Source organism: Halichoerus grypus, chromosome X, assembly GCF_964656455.1.
Source record: "Halichoerus grypus chromosome X, mHalGry1.hap1.1, whole genome shotgun sequence".
Lineage (NCBI taxonomy): Eukaryota > Metazoa > Chordata > Mammalia > Carnivora > Phocidae > Halichoerus > Halichoerus grypus.
Genome location: NC_135727.1, coordinates 82,171,600 through 82,191,890, shown reverse-complemented (window position 1 = coordinate 82,191,890; position 20,291 = coordinate 82,171,600). Strand labels below are relative to the sequence as shown.

Genomic DNA, 20,291 nt, shown 5'->3' with positions numbered 1-20,291 from the left:
TTCCATTTATACAAGATATGAATAAGTTCTATAGATCTGCTGTATAACACTGAACCTACAATTAATATTGCTATATTATGCACTTAAAAATGTGTTAAGAGCATAGAGCTCATGGTGTTTTTACCACTTAAAAAAACAGGGTAGAGGTCTCCCCACAAAGGAGAAGAAATTCTGCCTCAGCTTTAGCCCATGTATGTGGAGTCCCATCCTTCTCATGATCTTCCTGCCTATAGATGACAGCTTTGGACTATGCCCATGAGTTTGAGCCTGCTCATGATCTTGCATTCTGATTGTCTGCTCCACAGATACTGGAGTTGCTTAGCCAGGTTTTGTAATCACATAAGCCAATTCCTAGAATAAATCTCTTAATAATGCATCTCCTATGAGTTATGCTTCTCAGGTTGAACCCTGACTGATAGAAGGAGTTATAGTTAAATTCTATATTCCTCACTTGGAGAGTTACTTGTGATAAATTAAGTTAAAAAAACAAGTTACAGAGTAATATGTTTGGTATAATTTTTGTAAGTAAAAAAGTTTTTAAAAAATCTTATCTGTATATATGCTTATATGAACATAAGTATGGAAATAGGCACACCACACTTATACTGATTATCTCACATAGCATAGGAGTGATAGAGAAGGGAAAATAATGCTAAACTTTATTAAATTTTGGTATGTGTTTAAATGGTTATTAAGGCCATGTATTCATTTTACCATTAAAAGTGAAAATTAAAAAAAAAACAGAAAATTCTGACAAATTTATAAGACAGCCATAAAATAATGATTAAAAATATTAAGTGAGCACTGGAGAGGAAAGACGGCAGAGGAGTAGGGGAACCATTTCAACCGGTCCCCTGAATTTAGCTGGATATCTACCACACCATCCTGAACACCCACAAAATCAGCCTGAGATGTAAGAATATATATCTGGATCTCTACAAGCAGAAAAACACCGCCTGTCACCAGGTAGGAAGGGTGGAGTCATGAATCTTCAGGTAGCTATTGGAAGATAAACAGAAGGGGGAGTGAACTTCCATAAGTTGGCTCCCGGAAAGTGATATAACACTGGAGTGCAAAAGCGTCCTGCTGGGGACCAGGAAAAAACTCACAGAGCACTAGTGGCCTGGAAAGGGCCTTAGAGCAGGACCCAGACAGGATCCAGGAGATGTGGGTTGCACGGTCGCTCATGGTTTTAGAAGCACAAAGGGCAGGAACATGACCAGGCACCTGGGACGACCTCTGAGAGAATCACTGTGGGCACGCACCACAGGAGGTTGCAGTTTTCAGTGGCGCATACAGAAATGGAGACTGTGTCCCAGGAGGGTTTAGTGAAGAGCGCAGACTTCGATTTCTCCACTCTGGGACAGAGGTTTGGGTGCGGCCATTTTTGCTCTGACTCTTAGAAGAGGTACAGAAAGCCTCCAGAGAACAAAAGCTCAAAAAACCGGTTTCCACTGAGCCAAGCACCCTTCGAGAGGGGGCAGGGCAACTCTGCCCAAGCAGGGTTGCCTGAGAAACAGCGCTGCAGGACTCTCCCCAAGAAGACAGGCTGGAAGAACAAGAGGAGGACAACCCTATGGTCCCCATAAGACTGTAAAATCCCAACACCAGGGGAAAATAGTATTTTGAGCTCCAGGCTTTGCCTCACAGCTTGTTTATTTTTCAGATACAACTCTCGTTTTCTTTTTATTCTTTCCCTTAGCTTCTTCTCTGTTTTTTTCTTTTCACGTTTTTCTCATTTCAACTAGATGTTTAATATACCAACTTAGATTTCATAGTAACTTTTAACTTGTACTTTTTCACACCTATATTTTTTATAGATATATGCTTCATTGTAGTCCTTTTTTCCCTATTCATTCATTCATTCATTACTTGTAGATGTGTGTGTGTGTCTGTGTATATATATACAGACACATAAGTTATACTTTCCCTGTAATTTTGGGAGGTAGTATATCCTCTAACAAACAGACCCAAATACACCCAGGAACAACTGAAAAACCCTAATTTGTCCACACTGAGAGATTATATCCCCCTTTCCCCTCAACCCTTTTTGGAATTTTTTTTTTTATTTTATAAGTTTTACTCGTGTGTTTCATATTGGCTATGTCTTTTTAGTGGTGGCTTCCGACTGCTCCATATTCTCCAAGGGTGCATCTTGCTTGGGTCATGGTTGATATTTTGGAATCTGTACATTCGTTCAACCATCCCTCAGCAGAATGATTAGGATGAGGAACTCACAACAAAGAAAAGAACCAGAGACAATGGCCTCTGCTACAGATCTAACGGATATGGACAGAAGCAAGATGTCAGAGGTAGACTTCGGGGTAGCAATTATGAAGTCAATAGCTAGGCTTGAAAAAAGCATTAGTGACAATATAAAATCTCTAAGGGCAGAAATGAGATCTAATCAGGCCGAACGTAAAAATGCTGTGAATGAGATGCAGTCTAAACTGGATACTCTAACAGGCAGGGTAAATAAGGCAGAAGAACGAAATAGTGATCTAGAAGATAGGCTGATAGAAAGGAAGGAAGGTGAGGAGGATAGGGATAAGAAACTAGAAGCCCGTGAGATAAGAATTAGAGAGATCAATGATGCCATGAAATGATCCAATGTCAGAATTATTGGGATCCCTGAGGGGGTGGAGAGAGAGGACTAGAAGGTATATTTGAGCAAATCATAGCTGAAAACTACCCTAACCTGGGGAAGGAAACAAGCATTCAAGTCCAAGAGGCAGAGAGGACCCCTCCCAAGATCAATAAATATAGACCAACGCCCCAGCATATAATACTGAAACTTGCAAATCTTAGAGCCAAGGTAGCTATGCTGAGAGCAGCCAGGGGAAAGAGATTTCTTAAGTACAGAGGGAGGAACATCAGAATAACGTCAAACCTGTCCACAGAGACCTGGCAAGCCAAAAAGGGTTGGCAAGGCATATTCAGGGTAATAAATGAGAAGAACATGCAGCCCAGAACACTTTATTCAGCAAGGCTGTACTTCAAAATGGACAGAGAGACAAAGAGCTTCCAAGAATGGCAGAAACTGAAAGAATATGTGACCATCAAGCCAGCCCTGCATGAAATATTAAGGGGGTGTTCTATAAAAGAAGAAAGACCCCAAGAGTAATATAGACCAGAAATTTACAGAGACAATCTATAGAAACAGGGACTTTACAGGCAATATGATGGCAGTAAATTAGTATCTTTCAAAATTAATATCTTTCACTTCCAACGTGAATGGTCTAAATGTTCCCATGAAATGGCACAGTGTTGCAGATTGGATAAAAAAGACAGGATCCATCCATATGCTGATTACAAGAGACTCATTTTGAACCTAAAGAAACCTCCAGATGGAAAGTGAGAGGATGGAGGGCCATTTATCATGCCAATGGACCTCAAAAGAAAGCTGGGGTAGCAATTCTCATATCAGACAGATTTTAACCAAAGGCTGTAGTAACAGATATAGAGGGGCACTATATCATACTTAAAGGGTTTTTCCAACAAGAAAATCTAACAATGGTAAATATCTATGCCTCCAACATGGGAGCAGCCAACTACATAAGCCAACTGTTAACCAAAATAAAGAATCATATTGATAATAATACATTAATAGTAGGAGACATCAATACTCCACTGTCAGCAATGGACAAATCATCTAAGCAGAAGATCAACAAAGGAACAAGAGCTTTGAAGGAAACATTGGACTAGATGTTCTTTGTAGATATATAAAGAACATTCCATCCTAAAAGAACAGAATACTCATTCTTCTCGAGTGTACACAGAACTTTCTCCAGAATAGATCACATACTGGGTCACAAATCAGGTCTGAACTGATACCAAAAGATTAAGATTATTCCCTGCATATTTTCAGACCACAATGCATTGAAACGGGAACTCAGCCACAAGGAAAAATTTGAAAGGAACGCAAACACGTAGAGGTTAAAAAGCATCCTGCTAAAGAATGAATGGGTCAACCAGGAAATTAAAGAACTTAAACAAATCATGCAAACCAAAGCAAATGAAAACACATCGGTCCAAAACCTATGGGATAATGCAAAGGTGGTCCTTAGAGGGACATAGCATAGCCATCCAAGCCTCTCTCAAAAAGTTAGAAAAATCAAATGCACAAGCTAACCTTACAGCTAAAGGATCTGGAGAAAGAACAGCAAATAAAGCCTAGACCAAGCAGGAGAAGAGAAATAATAAAGATTAGAGCAGAAATCAATGAAATAGAAACTAGAAGAACAATAGAACAGATCGATGAAACTAGAAGATGTTTCTTTGAAAGAATTAAAGTTGATAAACCTCTGGCCAGACTTATCCAAAAGAAAAGAGAAAGGACCCAAATTAATAAAATCATGAATGAAAGTGGAGAGATCACGACCAATACCAAGGAAATAGAGACAATTATTAGAACTTACTACCAGCAGCTATATGCCAACACACTAGGCCATCTGGAAGAAATGGATGCATTCCTGGAAACTTATCAACCACCAAGCCTGAAACAGGAAGAAATAGACAATCTGAACAGACCAATAACCAGTAAGGAAATTGAAGCAGTAATCAAAAACTTCTGAAAAAACAAGAGTCGAGGGCCAGATGGCTTCCCAGGGGAATTCGACCAAACATTTAAAGAAGAAATCATGTCTATTCTACTGAACCTGTTCCAAAAAATAGAAATGGAAGGAAAACATCCAAACTCAGTCTATGAGGCCAGCATTACCCTGATCCCCAAACCAGGCAAAGACCCCATCAAAAAGGAGAATTACAGACCAATATCCTCAATGAACATGGATGTCAAAATACTCAACAAGATCCTAGCCAATAGCATCCAAGAGTACATTAAAAGAATTATCCATCACGACCAGGTAGCATTTATTCCTTGGATGCAAGGGTGGTTCAACATTCACAAAACAATCAGCGTGATAGAGCACATTAATAAAAGAAAAGACAAGTACCATATGATCCTCTCAATTGATGTATAAAAAGGATTTGACAAAATACAGAATCCTTTCCTGATTAAAAGACTTCAGAGTGTAGGGATAGAGGGAACATTCCTCAGTTTCATAAAAACCATGTATGAAAAGCCTACACTGAACATCATTCTCAATGAGGAAAAGCTGAGAGCTTTGCCTTAAGGTCAGGAACACAACAGGGATGCCCACTCTCACCACTATTGCTCAATGTAGTACTAGAAGTCCTAGCATCAGCAATCAGAAAATAAAAAGAAATAAAAGGCATTCAAATTGGCAAAGAAGAAGTCCAAATCTCTCTTCGCAGATGGCACCATACTTTATATGGAAAACCCAAAAGACTCTACCCGCAAATTACTAGAACTCATACAGCAATTCAGCAATATGGCAGGATACAAAAATCAATGCACAGATATCAGTTGCTTTTTGATACATTAACAATGTAAGTGTAGAAAGAGAAATTAAGGAATTGATTCCATTTACAATAGCACCAAAAACCATAAGATACCTAGCAATAAATCTAACCAAAGAGGTAAAGCACCTGTACTCTAGAAACTACAGAACACTTATGAAAGAAATTGAGGAAGACACAAAAAGATGGAAAAACATTCCACACTCATGGACTGGAAGAACAAACATTGTTAAAATGTCTATGCTGCATAGAGCAATCTACATTTTCAATGCTATCCGTATCAAAATACCATTGGCATTTTTCAAAGAGCTGGAACAAACAATCCTAAAATTTGTATGGAATCAGAAAAGACCCTGAATCACCAAGGAATGTTGAAAAAGCAAAACAAACCTGGGGGCATCATGTTACTTGACTTCATGCTATATTACAAAGCTATGATCACCAAGACACCATGGTATTGGCACAAAAACAGACATATAGATCAATGGAACAGATTGGAGACTCCAGAAATGGACCCTCAACTCTATGGTCAACTAATCTTTGTGAAATAGGAAAAAATATCCAATGCAAAAAAGACAGTCTCTTTAATAAGTGGTGCTGGGAAAATTGGACAGCCACATGCAGAAGAATGAAACTGGACCATTGTCTCATACCATCCACAAAGATAAACTCCAAATGGATGAAGACCTCAATGTGAGACAGGAATCCATCAAAATCCTAGAGGAGAACATAGGCAGTAACCTCTTTGACATGGGCCACAGCAACTTCTTTCAAGACACGTCTCCAAAGGCAAGGGAAACAAAAGCAAAAATGAACTTTTGGGACTTCATAGAAATAAAAAGCTTGTGTTCAGCAAAAGAAACAGTCAATAAAACTAAGAGGCAACCCACAGAATGGGAAAAGATACTTGCAAATGACCTTACAGATAAAGGGATGATATCCAAGATCTATAAAGAACTTCTCAAACTCAACACCCAAAAAACAAATAATCCAGTCAAAAAATGGGCAGAATACATGAACAGACACTTCTCAAAGAAGAAATACAAATGGCTAACAGACATATGAAAAAATGTTCAATATCACTAGCCATCAAGGAAATTCAAATCAAAACCACAATGAGATACCATCTTTCACCAGCTAGAATGGCAAAAATTAACAAGGCAGGAAACAACAAATGTTTGCAAGAAGGTGGAGAAAGGGGAACCCTCTTACACTGTTGATGGAAAGGCAAACTGGTACAGCCACTTTGGAAAACAGTATGGAGTTTCCTCAAGATGTTAAATATGCAGCTACCCAATGATGCAGCAGTTGCACTACTAGGTATTCACCCCAAAGATACACATGTAGTGAAAAGAACGGCCACCTGCATCCCAATGTTCATAGCAGCAATGTCCACTATAGCCAAACTGTGGAAGGAGCTGAGATGCTCTTCCAAAGATGAATGGATAAAGAAGATGTGGTACATATATACAATGTAATGTTTCTCAGCCCTCAGAAAGGATGAATACCCACCATTCACACTGACATGAATGGAACTGGAGGGGATTATGCTAAGTGAAATAAGTCAAGCAGAGAAAGACAATTATCATATGGTTTCACTCATATGTGGGACATAAGGCATAGCACAGAAGAGCTTAGGGGAAGGGAGGGAACCTACAGGGGGGAATCAGAGTGGGATACAAATCATGAGGGACTATGGACTCCGGGAAATAAACTGAGGGTTTCATAGGGGAGGGGCATAGGGTGATGGGGTCGCCGGGTGATGTGTATTAATGAGGGCATGTGTTGGGGTGAGCACTGGGTGTTTTAGGCAACTAATGAATCATTGAACACTATATCAAAAACTAATGATGTAATATATTGTGGCTAACTGAACATAATTTAAAAAATATTAAGTGATTTAGGGTATAGAAATGCAACTGACATCTGTGCAATGATTTTATATCCTGCCCCTTTGCTGAATTCCTGTATGAGTTCTAGCAATTTTTTGGTGGAGTCTTTTGGGTTTTCTACATAGAGTACCATAAGTTTGACTTCTTTTTTGTCAATTTGGATGCCTTTTATTTCTTTATGTTTTCTGATTGCTGAGGCTAGGACTTTCAGTACTCTGCTGAACAGCAGTGGTGAGAGTGGACATCCCTTTCATGTTCCTGACCTTAGGGGAAAGCGCTCATTTTTTTTTCCCCAATGAGGATGATATTGACTTTTCTTCATAAATGGCTTTTATGATATTGAGGTATTTTCCCTCTATCCCTACCCTGTAGAGAGTTTTAATCAAGAAAGGATACTGGAGTGGTGGGGGGTGTGAGTGATGGGGTGGCTGGGTGATAGACATTGTGGAGGGTATGTGCTATGGTGAGCACTGTGAATTGTGTACGACTGTTGAATCACAGACCTGTACCTCTGAAACAAATAATACATTATATGTTAAAAAAAAAAAAAAAGAAGAAGAAGAAGAAGATAGCAGGAGGGGAAGAATGAAGGGGGGAAATCGGAGGGGGAGACGAACCATGAGAGACTATGGACTCTGAGAAACAAACTGAGGGTTCTAGAGGGGAGGGGGCTGGAGGGATGGGTTAGCCTGGTGATGGGTATTAAAGAGAGCACGTACTGAATGGAGCACTGGGTGTTATACACAAACAATGAATCATGGAACACTACATCAAGAACTAATGATGTAATGTATGGGGATTAACATAACATAATAATAAAAAAAATTTAAAAAAAGAAAGGATACTGTATTTTGTCAAATGCTTTTTCTGTATCAATTGAGAGGATCATATGGTTCTTGTCTTTACTTCTATTAATGTGGTATATCACACTGATTGATAGGCAGATGTTGAACCACTGCTGCAACCCAGGAGTAAATCCCACTTGGTCATGGTGAATAATCCTTTTAATGTACTCTTGGATCCTATTAGGTACTATATCTTGGTGAGAATTTTGGCATCCATGTTCATCAGGGATATTGTTCTGTAATTCTCATTTTTCAGAAGAAAGAGTAATTAAAGAATTGATCCCATTTACAATTGCACCAAAAACCAAAAGATACCTGGGAATAAACCTAACCAAAGAGATAAGGATGTGTACTCTGAAAACTATAGAACACTTATGAAAGAAATTGAGGAAGACACAAAGAAATGAAAAAAACATTCCATGCTCATGGATTGGAAGAACATGCCTATGCTATCCAAAGGAATCTAAACATCCAATGCAATCCCCACCAAAATACCATCAGTAATTTTCACAGAGCTATAATAAACAATCCTAAAAATTGTATGGAACCAGAAAAGACTCCAAATATCCAAAGGAATGTCGAAAAAGAAAACCAAAGCTGGTGACAACCAATTCCAGACTTCAAGCTATATTACAAAGCTATAATCATCAAATCAGTATGGTACTGGCACAAAAACAGACACATAGATCTATGGCACAGAATAGAGAACCCAGAAATGGACCCTCAACTCTAAGGTCAACTAATCTTCAACAAAGCAGGAAAGACTATCCAATGGAAAAAGAACAGTCTTTACAACAAATGGTGTTGGGAAAATTGGATAGCCACATGCAGAAGAATGAAACTGGACCATTTTCTTACACCATACACAAAACAAACTCAAAATGGATGAATGACCTAAATGTGAGAAAGGAATCCATCAAAATCCTAGAGGAGAACACAGGCAGCAACCTCTTTGACCTCAGCCATAGCAACTTCTTGCTAGAGATGTCTTCAAAGCCAAGGGAAACAAAAGCACAAATGACCTCTTGGGACTTCATCAAGATAAAAAGCTTCTGCACAGCAAAGGAAACAGTTGATAAAACCAAAAGACAACCTACAGAATGGGAGAAGATATTTGCAAATGTCTTATCAGATAAAGAGCTTGTATCCAAGGTCTATAAAGAAGTTATTAAATTCAACACCCAAAAAACAAAAAATCTAGCTAAGAAATGGGCAGAAGACATGAACAGACATGTCTCCAAAGAAGACATACAAATGGCCAAAAGACACATGAAAAAATGCTGCATATCCCTTGGCATCAGGGAAATACAAATCAATACCCCAATGAGATACCATATCACACCAGTCAGACTGGTAAAATTAACAACTGAGGAAGCAACAAATGTTGGTGAGAAGGTGGAGAAAGGGGAACCTTCTTATACTGTTGGTGGGAATGCAAGCTGGTACAGCCATTCTGGGAAACTATATAGAGGTTCCTCAAGAAGTTAAAAATAGAACTACCTTACAACCTAGCAATTGCACTACTAGATATTTATCCAAAAGATATAAATTTAGTGATTTGAAGGGGTACCCCAATGTTTATAGCAGCAATGTCCACAATAGCCCAACTATGGAAAGAGCCCAAATGTCCATCAACAGATGAATGGATAAAGAAGATGTGGTATGTATGTATGTATGAATGATATGGATGGAAATAGAGGATATTATTGTAAGTGAAATATGTCAGAGGAAGACAAACACATATGATTTCACTCATATGTGGAATTTACAAAACAAAACAGATGAACATAGGGGAAGGGAGGGAAACATAAAATGAGATGAAATTAGAGAGGGAGACAAACCATAAGAGACCCTTAATTATAGGAAACAATCTGAGGATGGGGGGATGGGGTAACAGGGTGATGGGCATTAAGGAGGGCACATGATGTAATTAGCACTGGTTGTTATATGCCACTGATGAATCACTGAACCCTACCTCTGAAACTAGTAATACACTATATATTAATTAATTGAATTTAAATAAAATAACAAAAATTTTAAAAAATGATTTAGGGAAATGTTAATGGTATGATTTTAAGTGTAAAATGAGCATATAAATTTAGAACTGTTCATCATGGAGAGATAGAGGTTGGGGGGAGACATAAAGATAGTCAGCCATCTTAGTCCTAGTATTTTATTTATACACAAAAGAACAGGAAGGAAATATATAAAATATTTACAAAAGTTATCTCTCTCTGGGTAGGATGTTTTTATGTGATTTTTAGTTTTCTCTTGTATTTTTCTGTGTTTTTCTCCAAAATTGCCTACAATAAAAGTGCTATTATTATAATTAGAAAAAAAATAATGTTTTAGAAAAGATAACAGGTTTGTCAGAAAGTAATTTCTGTAGCTCCATCCATGTCATTGCAAATGACAAGTTTTCGTTATTTTTTATGGCTGAGTAATATTCCATTTTGTGTGTGTGTGTGTGTGTGTGTGTGTGTGTGTGTGTGTACTACATTGTGGATGGAGCTAAAGCGTATTAAGCTAAGTGAAATAAATCAGAGAAAGACAAATACCATATGATTGCATTCATATGTGGAATTTAAGAAACAAAACAAATGATCATAGGGGGATAAAAGAGAGAAGGAAACAAAAAGAGACCTTTTAACTATAGAGATCAAAGCAATTGTTACCAGAGGGGAGATGGTCTGGTGGAGGGGTTAAATAGGTGATGGGATTAAGGAGTAGAGTTGTTGTGATGAGCATACGGTGTTGTGTATAGGTGTGGAATCACTAAATTGTACACCTGAAATTAATATTGCACTGTATGTTAACTAACGAATTTAAATTAAAACTTTAAACAAAATTTTAAAAAAGAATGTAATTTCTGGAAGCTTTTTTATTAGAAGCAGATTTTTCAAGTTACAGGTTAAGTTACAAGTTACACAGGGCATTGTGTAGGAAATATAACACTGGAACCAGACAGAATGGTGGGGATCTTCTAGTTGATCTAGGGTCTGCATAAAGCACATTAAGACAATACCTTTAATAGGTCTAACAACCTAGGTGGTATCAGAGGCTGCTGCTGCCTGCCAGTGAGAGAAGAAGCCCAGTAGCATTTCTGTACCACTCTACATCATGTCCAATTGCAGTGCTCATATGCTAAAAGCTATTTGGCTTCAATGGGACTCAAAGTGAATTATTAATGTGCACTCTACCCAAAACCTGAGGAGAGAACTAGGATTAGACTAAGTAGTGTCTTTCTGATCATCCTTCCTTATCTCTGAACCATTTAAATCCCCAACACTGAAGGAGAGAAGAATCCATTTGCACCAGGACTCAATGGGTAGGCCCATTTTTCTAGAGGCAGTTTCTACCAGCTTGAGCATACATGTGTTTTAATATAAAATTCTACTCTCATTAAGAGTGGGGCAAAAACATTTGCAACGACGTGGATGGAACTGGAGGGTATTATGCTGAGCGAAATAAGTCAAACAGAGAAAGACATGTATCATATGACCTCACTGATATGAGGAATTCTTAATCTCAGGAAACAAACTGAGGGTTGCTGGAGTGGGGGGTGGGGTGGGAGGGATGGGGTGACTGGGTGATAGACACTGGGGAGGGTATGTGCTCTGGTAAGCGCTGTGAATTGTGCAAGACTGTTGAATCTCAGATCTGTCCCTCTGAAACAAATAATGTAATATATGTTAAGAAAAAAAAAAAAGAAGGTAGCAGGAGGAGAAGAATGAAGGGGGGAAATCAGAGGGGTAGACGAACCATGAGAGACGATGGACTCTGAAAAACGAACTGAGGGTTCTAGAGGGGAGGGGGGTGGGAGGATGGGTTAGCCTGGTGATGGGTATTGAGGAGGGCACGTTCTGCATGGAGCACTGGGTGTTATGCACAAACAATGAATCATGGAACACTATATCTAAAACTAATGATGTAATGTATGGGGATTAACATAACAATAAAACATTTAAAAAAAAAAAAGAGTGGGGCAAAAACAGAAACTGTGTCTTCTCAAGGAATTACAAAGCCTGGCTGTTTGGTATTTTTATGCTAGAATGGCAGGACCATGAGCAAGAGACCAGATAGTACTTTGTAAACCACAAAGCTATAGTCAATGGCACCTAAATCCCACAGTTCGAAAGCAGCATGAAAAATCTCTCTGCTAGTTATATACCCTCTGGAAAAGGGGAACAACCTATTTAAAGCCAAAAAAATTATGGTTTAGTGTGACTGAATCATGCAAGTGATCATGGTTTTAGACCCAGTTATATTTTCTACAATTTATTTTAAAATGTTTTCATACAGAAAGCGTGATATATACATGTGCATTAATTTTAATCTATGCTCTAGGGGCATTTAGTTAACATCTGAAGTGCCTTAATCAGGCATACACACTCAAGAGGTGATTTGTTAACACATTAAACACTCAGAAGTCCTTGCTCCAGAGACCACTACTCCCAGCAGTTCAGTCACTTTAATGCAGGTGGCCTAATTAGCCTAACACATGTTAAAAATAAATTTTCATTGGTAAAATGAATGTTATTCAAATGTGAACTAGTCACAAATGTCTTACAGGCTCTTTAGCCCTCACAAGACCTGGGTATAAAAATCCAGTGAGTCCTATAGCTTTTACCCTTCAGAAGGAAGCCTTAAGCTCAAGATTGAAAACAGGTGCTATGTCTTGTTCCCCATCAGAGGATTTTGTCACCAGACTCTAACTAGAAAGTTAGTTGAAGCCTGTTGCTATAATATCACCAACTCTTCCTTGACTAACCTCTTCACAGAAGATGCTGCCATGTATCTAAGAACAAAACTGGGACTTCACTGAGATTACAGAACAGGTTGTATGACTGCTTTTGTGTTTGTTTGTTAATAAATGTTTGTATGTTTGGGAGAATTGAGACTGAGGTTTGCTTCCAGTGTAATAGTCTTATCTAGTCATGAGACTGTAAGGGAGGCCAAATTATAACTCTCACTTAACTCTGACTAGAAGAAACTACTGATATCTGCCACAAAGGACCTAATAATAGGAAACCACCAAAATGGATTAGGTCAGTTTGCAACAGAAATCTTCCCTCTGCTTCTAGAAAAATGAAAACTAATTCAAATCCTCTATGTTCTTCATAGCCATATTCTTCTTTCTCCTCTCAGGTTACTTACCAATTTTTTCATCTTCCTGTACCATTTTCCTCTCTTCTCTGAAAGCCCTGAGCCAGCGTATCTTCTCCTCCAGCTTTTTGGCAAAGAATAGATGTACCTCCTCAGTCTCCTTGTTGTGAAGCTTGAAGGCATTTTTCATGCTGACATTAAAGTCATCATCTCTGCCATCTTCAATGTCAACTACCTCATATTTATCCATGTCAATGCGGCCTTTGTAGTACAGGATGTCTCTTCGGATCAGGTCCTAGGTAGGAAGGAAGAAAAGGCTTTTAACTGGAGGTATGTGGACAGTAGGTACCATGAAAGTTGGCTCATGGGCACAGCAGGACACTAAGACTGCCATTGTTTTGGAGTACCAAATAGGGGTTGGTTTGGTCAAATGTAGGCAGGTTAGCTTAGCAGTATGACATTGATAGTTTGGTTAACTAGATGCTCTTAGAGAAAGCCTTTGTCCTACATCCAAGGGCTCTGTCTCAGACCCCAGCATCAATCCTTACGTGTGTTTGTAAGACACATATATGGGGAGTAAGCACACAAGCATTGCAAGCACGGGCCTTTTCTTTTCTAAAATATTTGCAAGCCTTCCAGAAGTATGAAATAAGCTGGATGTTTGCCTGGGGTGTACCTGGGAATTCAAGCAGGCTAAGGAGACCTGCATATCAGAGTGGAGATGAGTGGTAATAGTAGCAAGGTGGCCACAGGCTGCTGGCCAGGAAGGATTACATAGAAAGGGTTGAACACTTAGCATTCTGGGGAATTTTGGAGAAGGCCTAGTCTGGCAGGAGAAGGGTGGGTAAGAGTGAATAAAAAGCTTCATATATTGACTGAATGAATCTCACAAATCTTACTGCATGAGAAAAATAAAAGTTGTAGATGGATACAAACTGTATATTGCCTATCTTTTATTATTGTTTTACTCTCTGGTATATAGAATTGGATTAATATTTTCAGTCCATGAGACACTCATCATTAGTCCACACAAGGTGCTCTTATTTCTCTATTTACTTACTTACTTTTAATAATACACTAAGTTTTGGTGAACCTGCCACCCAATTTAAAAGCTATGATGCTGAACAGACATTTCTCCAAAGAAGACATACAAATGGCTAATAGACACATGAAAAAAAAAAAATGCTCAACATCACTTGGGTATCAGGGAAATAAAGATCAAAACCACAATGAGATACCACATCACACCAGTCAGAATGACTAAAATTAACAAGTCCGGAAACAAAAAATGTTGGTGAGGATGTGGAGAAAGGGAAACCCTCTTACACTGCTGGTGGGAATGCAAGCTGGTACAGCCACTCTGGAAAACAGTATGGAGGTTTCTCAAAAGGTTAAATATAGAGCTACCCTATGACCTAGCAATTACACTACTAGCTATTTACCCAAAGGATATAAACATAGTGATCTGAAGGGGCACCTGCACCCCAATGTTTATAGCAGCAATGTCCACAATAGCCAAACTATGGAAAGAGCTGAGATGTCCATCAACAGATGAATGAATAAAGAAGATATGGTGTGTACACACACACACACAATGGAATATTCCTCAGCCATCAAAAAAAATCTTAACCATTTACATCGACGTGGATGGAACTAGAGGATACTATGCTAAGCAAAATAGGTCAATCAGAGAAAGATAATTATCATATGATTTCACTCATGTGGAATTTAACAAAACAGAGGATCATAGGGGAAGGGAGGGAAAAATAAAATAAGATAAAATCAGGGAGGGGGACAAACCATAAAAGACTTTTAACTATAGGGAACAATCTGAGGGTTGCTGAAGGGGAGGTGGGTGGGGGTATGGGGTAACTGGGTGATGGGCATTAAGGAGGGCACATGATGTAATTAGCACTGGGTGTTATATGCCACTGATGAATCACTGAACTCTACCTCTGAAATTAATAATATACTATATGTTAATTAATTGAATTTAAATAAAATATTAAAAATTAAAAAAATTTTTTAAAAAGCTATGATGCCACAGCAAACTAAAATCCCATGCTCATCACGCCCCTGGTTTCTTTTCTGTACAGTTTTATCTCATCTCTATCCCACTTATATGAGGTTTAAAAACCTACAAAGAAATGCCACATAATATTTAGGTATGCATACACATGTATAGAAATTATACAAAAATATGATAATGACACATGCCAAATTCAAGAGAGTACAGAGAGGAGAATGGGAAGATGGAAGGAAGGAAAAGAAAGGGAAGGAGCAGAGAGGGAGAGGAGGAAGAATGTATTTGTAATGAATTATTTCTTTTTTTTTCTTAAAGATTTTATTTATTTATTTGACAGACAGAGAGAGACAGCGAGAGAGGGAACACAAGCAGGGGTAGTGGGAGAGGGAGAAGCAGGTTGCCTGCTGAGCAAGGAGCCTGATACAGGGCTTGATCCCAGACCCTGGGATCATGACCTGAGCCTAAGGCAGACACTTAATGACTGAGCCACCCAGGCGCCCCCGTAATGAATTATTTCTTAAGTTGGATAGTAAGTACATAAGTACCCATTATATAATTTATGTATCTTTTTGAATGTCAAATATTTTATGAATTAAAAAAAAAAACAGAGGGATGGATGAAATGACCTGTGGACCTGTGGAATGTAAGGTCTGATTAAGTAACTATCTCTCAGAGTGGTCTTTCAGCCCCTCCTCCTCTTAGCACTGCCTTCGACTCCCCCCACCCCGGAGGGCACATTGTAGAGAGCAAAATGGAGTCTCTCATGTCAAGCAGGGGCCTGTGTCATGCAATGATGCAAGTAGTTAAAGGTACTTCAGCTATAAGATATCGCTGGGACCAGCATCAGCTGACGCCCCAGAACTGATAACGAGCAGAACCAGAGGAGGTCTGCAGGGACCCTGGACCAATTAAATCCCTTTAAAAAGGGGAGGATTTTTGCAGCAAACTGTCAGACTCTTCAGACATGACCTCTCTATGTCTGACCACTTAAAAAAGGCAACTGCCACTGAACGCTGTGCCAGATTGATCTCTGAACAGAACCAAGATCCTTCACTGCTTGAACATAATAAGCAGTAAGTGCTGAGAGCTGACCAAGACCAGACTGAGGCCTTATCTCAACTGCACACCCACAGACTGACTTCCTATATCCCTTCTGTTATCTTATTTGTTGTGTAGTTTGTCTTATGTCCTGCTCTGTGTGCTGTGTAAGAAGCCAAGTTTAATCATATGGTGAAATGTCATTGGGTTTGGAATCCTGAACCTGCTTTAGAACTGTGATTAACTTTGCTTTATGACTGAATAAAGCTGACACTGTGGAAAGACACAACTCATGTGTGCACCTTCATAGCATGCCCATGACAAACATCATGTCTCGGGACATGTGGTATGGCTAAGTCTGGCCAAGAAGGTCCCATGAGCCCTGTCCTGACAGATGTCTTCTACTAGCCAAATCATTCTGACCAACTCTCCCTCCTCTCTGCTTATATTTGGCCTTTTAGACAATTTGACAGAATCAGAAATGCTCATTAATTTTTATTAACATTATACAGTTTGGTTAAACTATTCCCATTCTGCTGAATTGCCTTGCATGCCTCACTTCTAAGTTGCAGGCTACCTGCAAAGAATTTGCCTTTGCAATCCTAATTCTTCACACTGTATGGTAAACTGGGCTTTTTGGTATGTCTGGGGAAGGCTGTCTTTAAAAATTCCCAACATAGCTCTGTCAATCTCAAAGTCCAAGGCTGTGAAATATGGGTGTTGTTGAATTGATTTGCAAAAAAACAACCTCTACATGTTCTTTTCCCTCCCATAATAATTGTGCATATAAATAGGCTGTGCTGAGTACAGATGGGTTCTGATCTGTTGGGTGCTCCTGGCATCAAGTTCACAGGAGAGGAAAAGGTCAGCTATACAGAAGGGGCCAATGTTGCTCCAGGCCTAATTCAGACCCTGGGCTCCTTTTACCATGCTCAAAATGGACAAGCTCAATCTTGGCCAAAAGGATGGGGCAGGTCCCATGCACTGACTTCCACAATCCTCAGGAATACTTTGTGAGACATGTGGATAAAAAGTGTGCCCTGTCAGTCCAATATAACCACAAAAGCAGGACAAGCTAAGGAGAATGGATTGATATGATCTAGTTTGATCTCATAAAGGCCTGAAACCTGCCTTAAAATACTTAATACAAATACTCATAGACCTGGGAAGCCAGATCTGGCCACACAGCTAATAGGTGGGTACCCACCTGACTAGAATAGGCAGGCTTAACTCCCACTATTCCTTTTTTTTTTATGTTATGTTAATCACCATTCATTACATCATTAGTTTTCGATGTAGTGTTCCATGATTCACTGTTTGCATATAACACCCAGTGCTCCATGCAGTACGTGCCCTCTTTAATACCCATCACCAGGCTAACCCATCCCCCCAACCCCTCCCCTCTAGAACCCTCAGTTTGTATCTCAGAGTCCATAGTCCCTCATGGTTCGTCTTCCCCTCCGATTTCCCCCACTTCATTTTTCCCTTCCTGTTATCGTCTTCATTTTTTTTTAACATATAATGTATTATTTGTTGCCGAGGTACAGGTCTGTGATTCAACAGTCTTGCACAATTCACAGTGCTCACCATAGCACATACCCTCCCCAATGTCTATCACCCAGCCAACCCATCCCTCCCATCCCCGACCACTCCAGCAACCCTCAGTTTGTTCCCCGAGATTAAGAATTCCTCATATTGGGGCGCCTGGATGGCTCAGTCGTTAAGCGGCTGCCTTCGGCTCAGGTCGTGATCCCAGGATCCTGGAATCGAGCCCCGCATTGGGCTCCCTGCTTGGCAGGAAGCCTGCTTCTCCCTCTCCCACTCCCCCTGCATGTGTTCCTTCTCTCGCTGTGTCTGTCAAATAAATAAATAAAATCTTAAAAAAAAAAAGAATCCCTCATATCAGTGAGGTCATATGATACATGTCTTTCTCTGATTGACTTATTTGCTCAGCATAATACCTTCCAGTTCCATCCACGTCGTTGCAGATGGCAAGATTTCGTGTTTTTTGATGGCTGCATAATATTCCATTGTGTATATATATATATATATATATATATATATATATATATATATATATATATACATATACATACAACCTCTTCTTTATCCATTCATCTGTTGATGGACATCTAGGCTCTTTCCATAGTTTGGATATTGTGGACATTGCTGCTATAAACATCAGGATGCACATACCCCTTCGGATCCCTACATTTGTATCTTTGGGGAAAATACCCAGTAGTGCAATTGCTAGGTCATATGGTAGCTCTATTTTCAACTTTTTGAGGAACCTCCATACTGTTTTCCAGAGTGGCTGCACGAGTTTTCATTCCCACCAACAGCGTAAGAGGGTTCCCCTTTATCTGCATCCCCGCCAACATCTGTCATTTCCTGACTTGTTAATTTTAGCCATTCTGACTGGTGTGAGGTGGTGTCTCGTTGAGGTTTTGATTTGGATTTCCCTGATGCCGAAAATTCTATTTTCATGTGTCTGTTGGCCATTTGGATGTCTTCTTTGGAAAAATGTCTGTTCATGTCTTCTGCCCATTTCTTGATTGGATCATTTGTTCTTTGGGTGTTGAGTTTGATAAGTTCTTTATAGATTTTGGATACTAGCCCTTTATCTGATATGTCATTTGCAAATATCTTCTCCCATTCTGTCGGATGTGTTTTGGTTTTGTCGACTGTTTCTTTTGCTGTGCAAAAGCTTTTTATCTTGATGAAGTCCCAATAGTTCATTTTGGCCCTTGCTTCCCTTGCCTTTGGCAATGTTTCTAGGAAGAAGTTGCTGTGGCGGAGGTCGAAGAGGTTGCTGCCTGTGTTCTCCTTTAGGATTTTGATGGACTCCTGTCTCACATTTAGGTCTTTGAACCATTTTGAGTCTATTTTTGTGTGTGGTGTAAAGAAATGGTCCAGTTTCATTCTTCTGCATGTGGCTGTCCAATTTTTCCAACACCATTTGTTGAAGAGACTGTCTTTTTTCCACTGGACATTCTTCTCTGCTTTGTCGAAGATGAGTTGACCATAGAGTTGAGTGTCCATTTCTGGGCCCTCTATTCTGTTCCATTGATCTATGTGTCTGTTTTTGTGCCAGTACCATACTGTCTCGATGATGACAGCTTTGTAATAGAGCTTGAAGTCCGGAATTGTGATGCCACCAGCTTTGCTTTTCTTTTTCAACATTCCTCTGGCTATGCAGGGATTTTTCTGGTTCCATACAAATTTTAGGATTATTTGTTCCATTTCTTTGAAAAAAGTGAATGGTATTTTGATAGGGATTGCATTGAATGTGTAGATTGCTCTAGGTAGCATTGACATCTTCACAATATTTGTTCTTCCAATCCATGAGCATGGAACGTTTTTCCATTTCTTTGGGTCTTCCTCAATTTCTTTCATGAGTATTTTATAGTTTTCTGAGTACAGATTCTTTGCCTCTTTGGTTAGATTTATTCCTAGGTATCTTATGGTTTTGGGTGCAAATGTAAATGGGATCGACTCCTTAATTTCTCTTTCTTCTGTCTTGGTGTTAGTGTATAGGAATGCCACTGATTTCTGTGCATTGATTTTATATCCTGCCACTTGACTGAATTCCTGTATGAGTTCTAGCAGTTTTGGGGTGGGGTCTTTTGTGTTTTCCACATAAAGTATCATATCATCTGCAAAGAGTGAGAGTTTGACTTCTTTGCTGATTTGGATGCCTTTTATTTCTTTTTGCTGTCTGATTGCTGTGGTTAAGAATTCTAATACTACGTTGAATAGCAGTGGTGATACTGGACATCCCTGTCGTGTTCCTGACCTTAAGGGGAAAGCTCTCAGTTTTTCCCCATTGAGAATGATATTCGCTGTGGGTTTTTCATAGATGGCTTTTATGATATGGGGTTGTGTACCCTCTATCTCTATACTCTGAAGAGTTTTGATCAAGAAAGGATGCTGTACTTTGTCAAATGCTTTTTCTGCATCTCTTGAGAGGATCATATGGTTCTTGTTCTTTCTTTTATTAAT

At 39.2% G+C, this 20,291-nt stretch overlaps 1 protein-coding gene across 9 annotated transcripts in view; it reads right to left on the bottom strand.

Annotated features, from left to right (window-relative positions):
• The window catches only part of ARHGEF9 (Cdc42 guanine nucleotide exchange factor 9), a 242,546-nt gene that overhangs the window by 24,719 nt on the left and 197,536 nt on the right, over positions 1-20,291 (bottom strand). For all 9 annotated transcript variants that reach the window (XM_078064907.1, XM_078064910.1, XM_078064909.1 and 6 more), the window contains one exon: positions 13,277-13,520. In XM_078064907.1, coding sequence (XP_077921033.1) covers positions 13,277-13,520 — 244 coding nt within the window. The remainder of the gene's footprint in view (positions 1-13,276; positions 13,521-20,291) is intronic.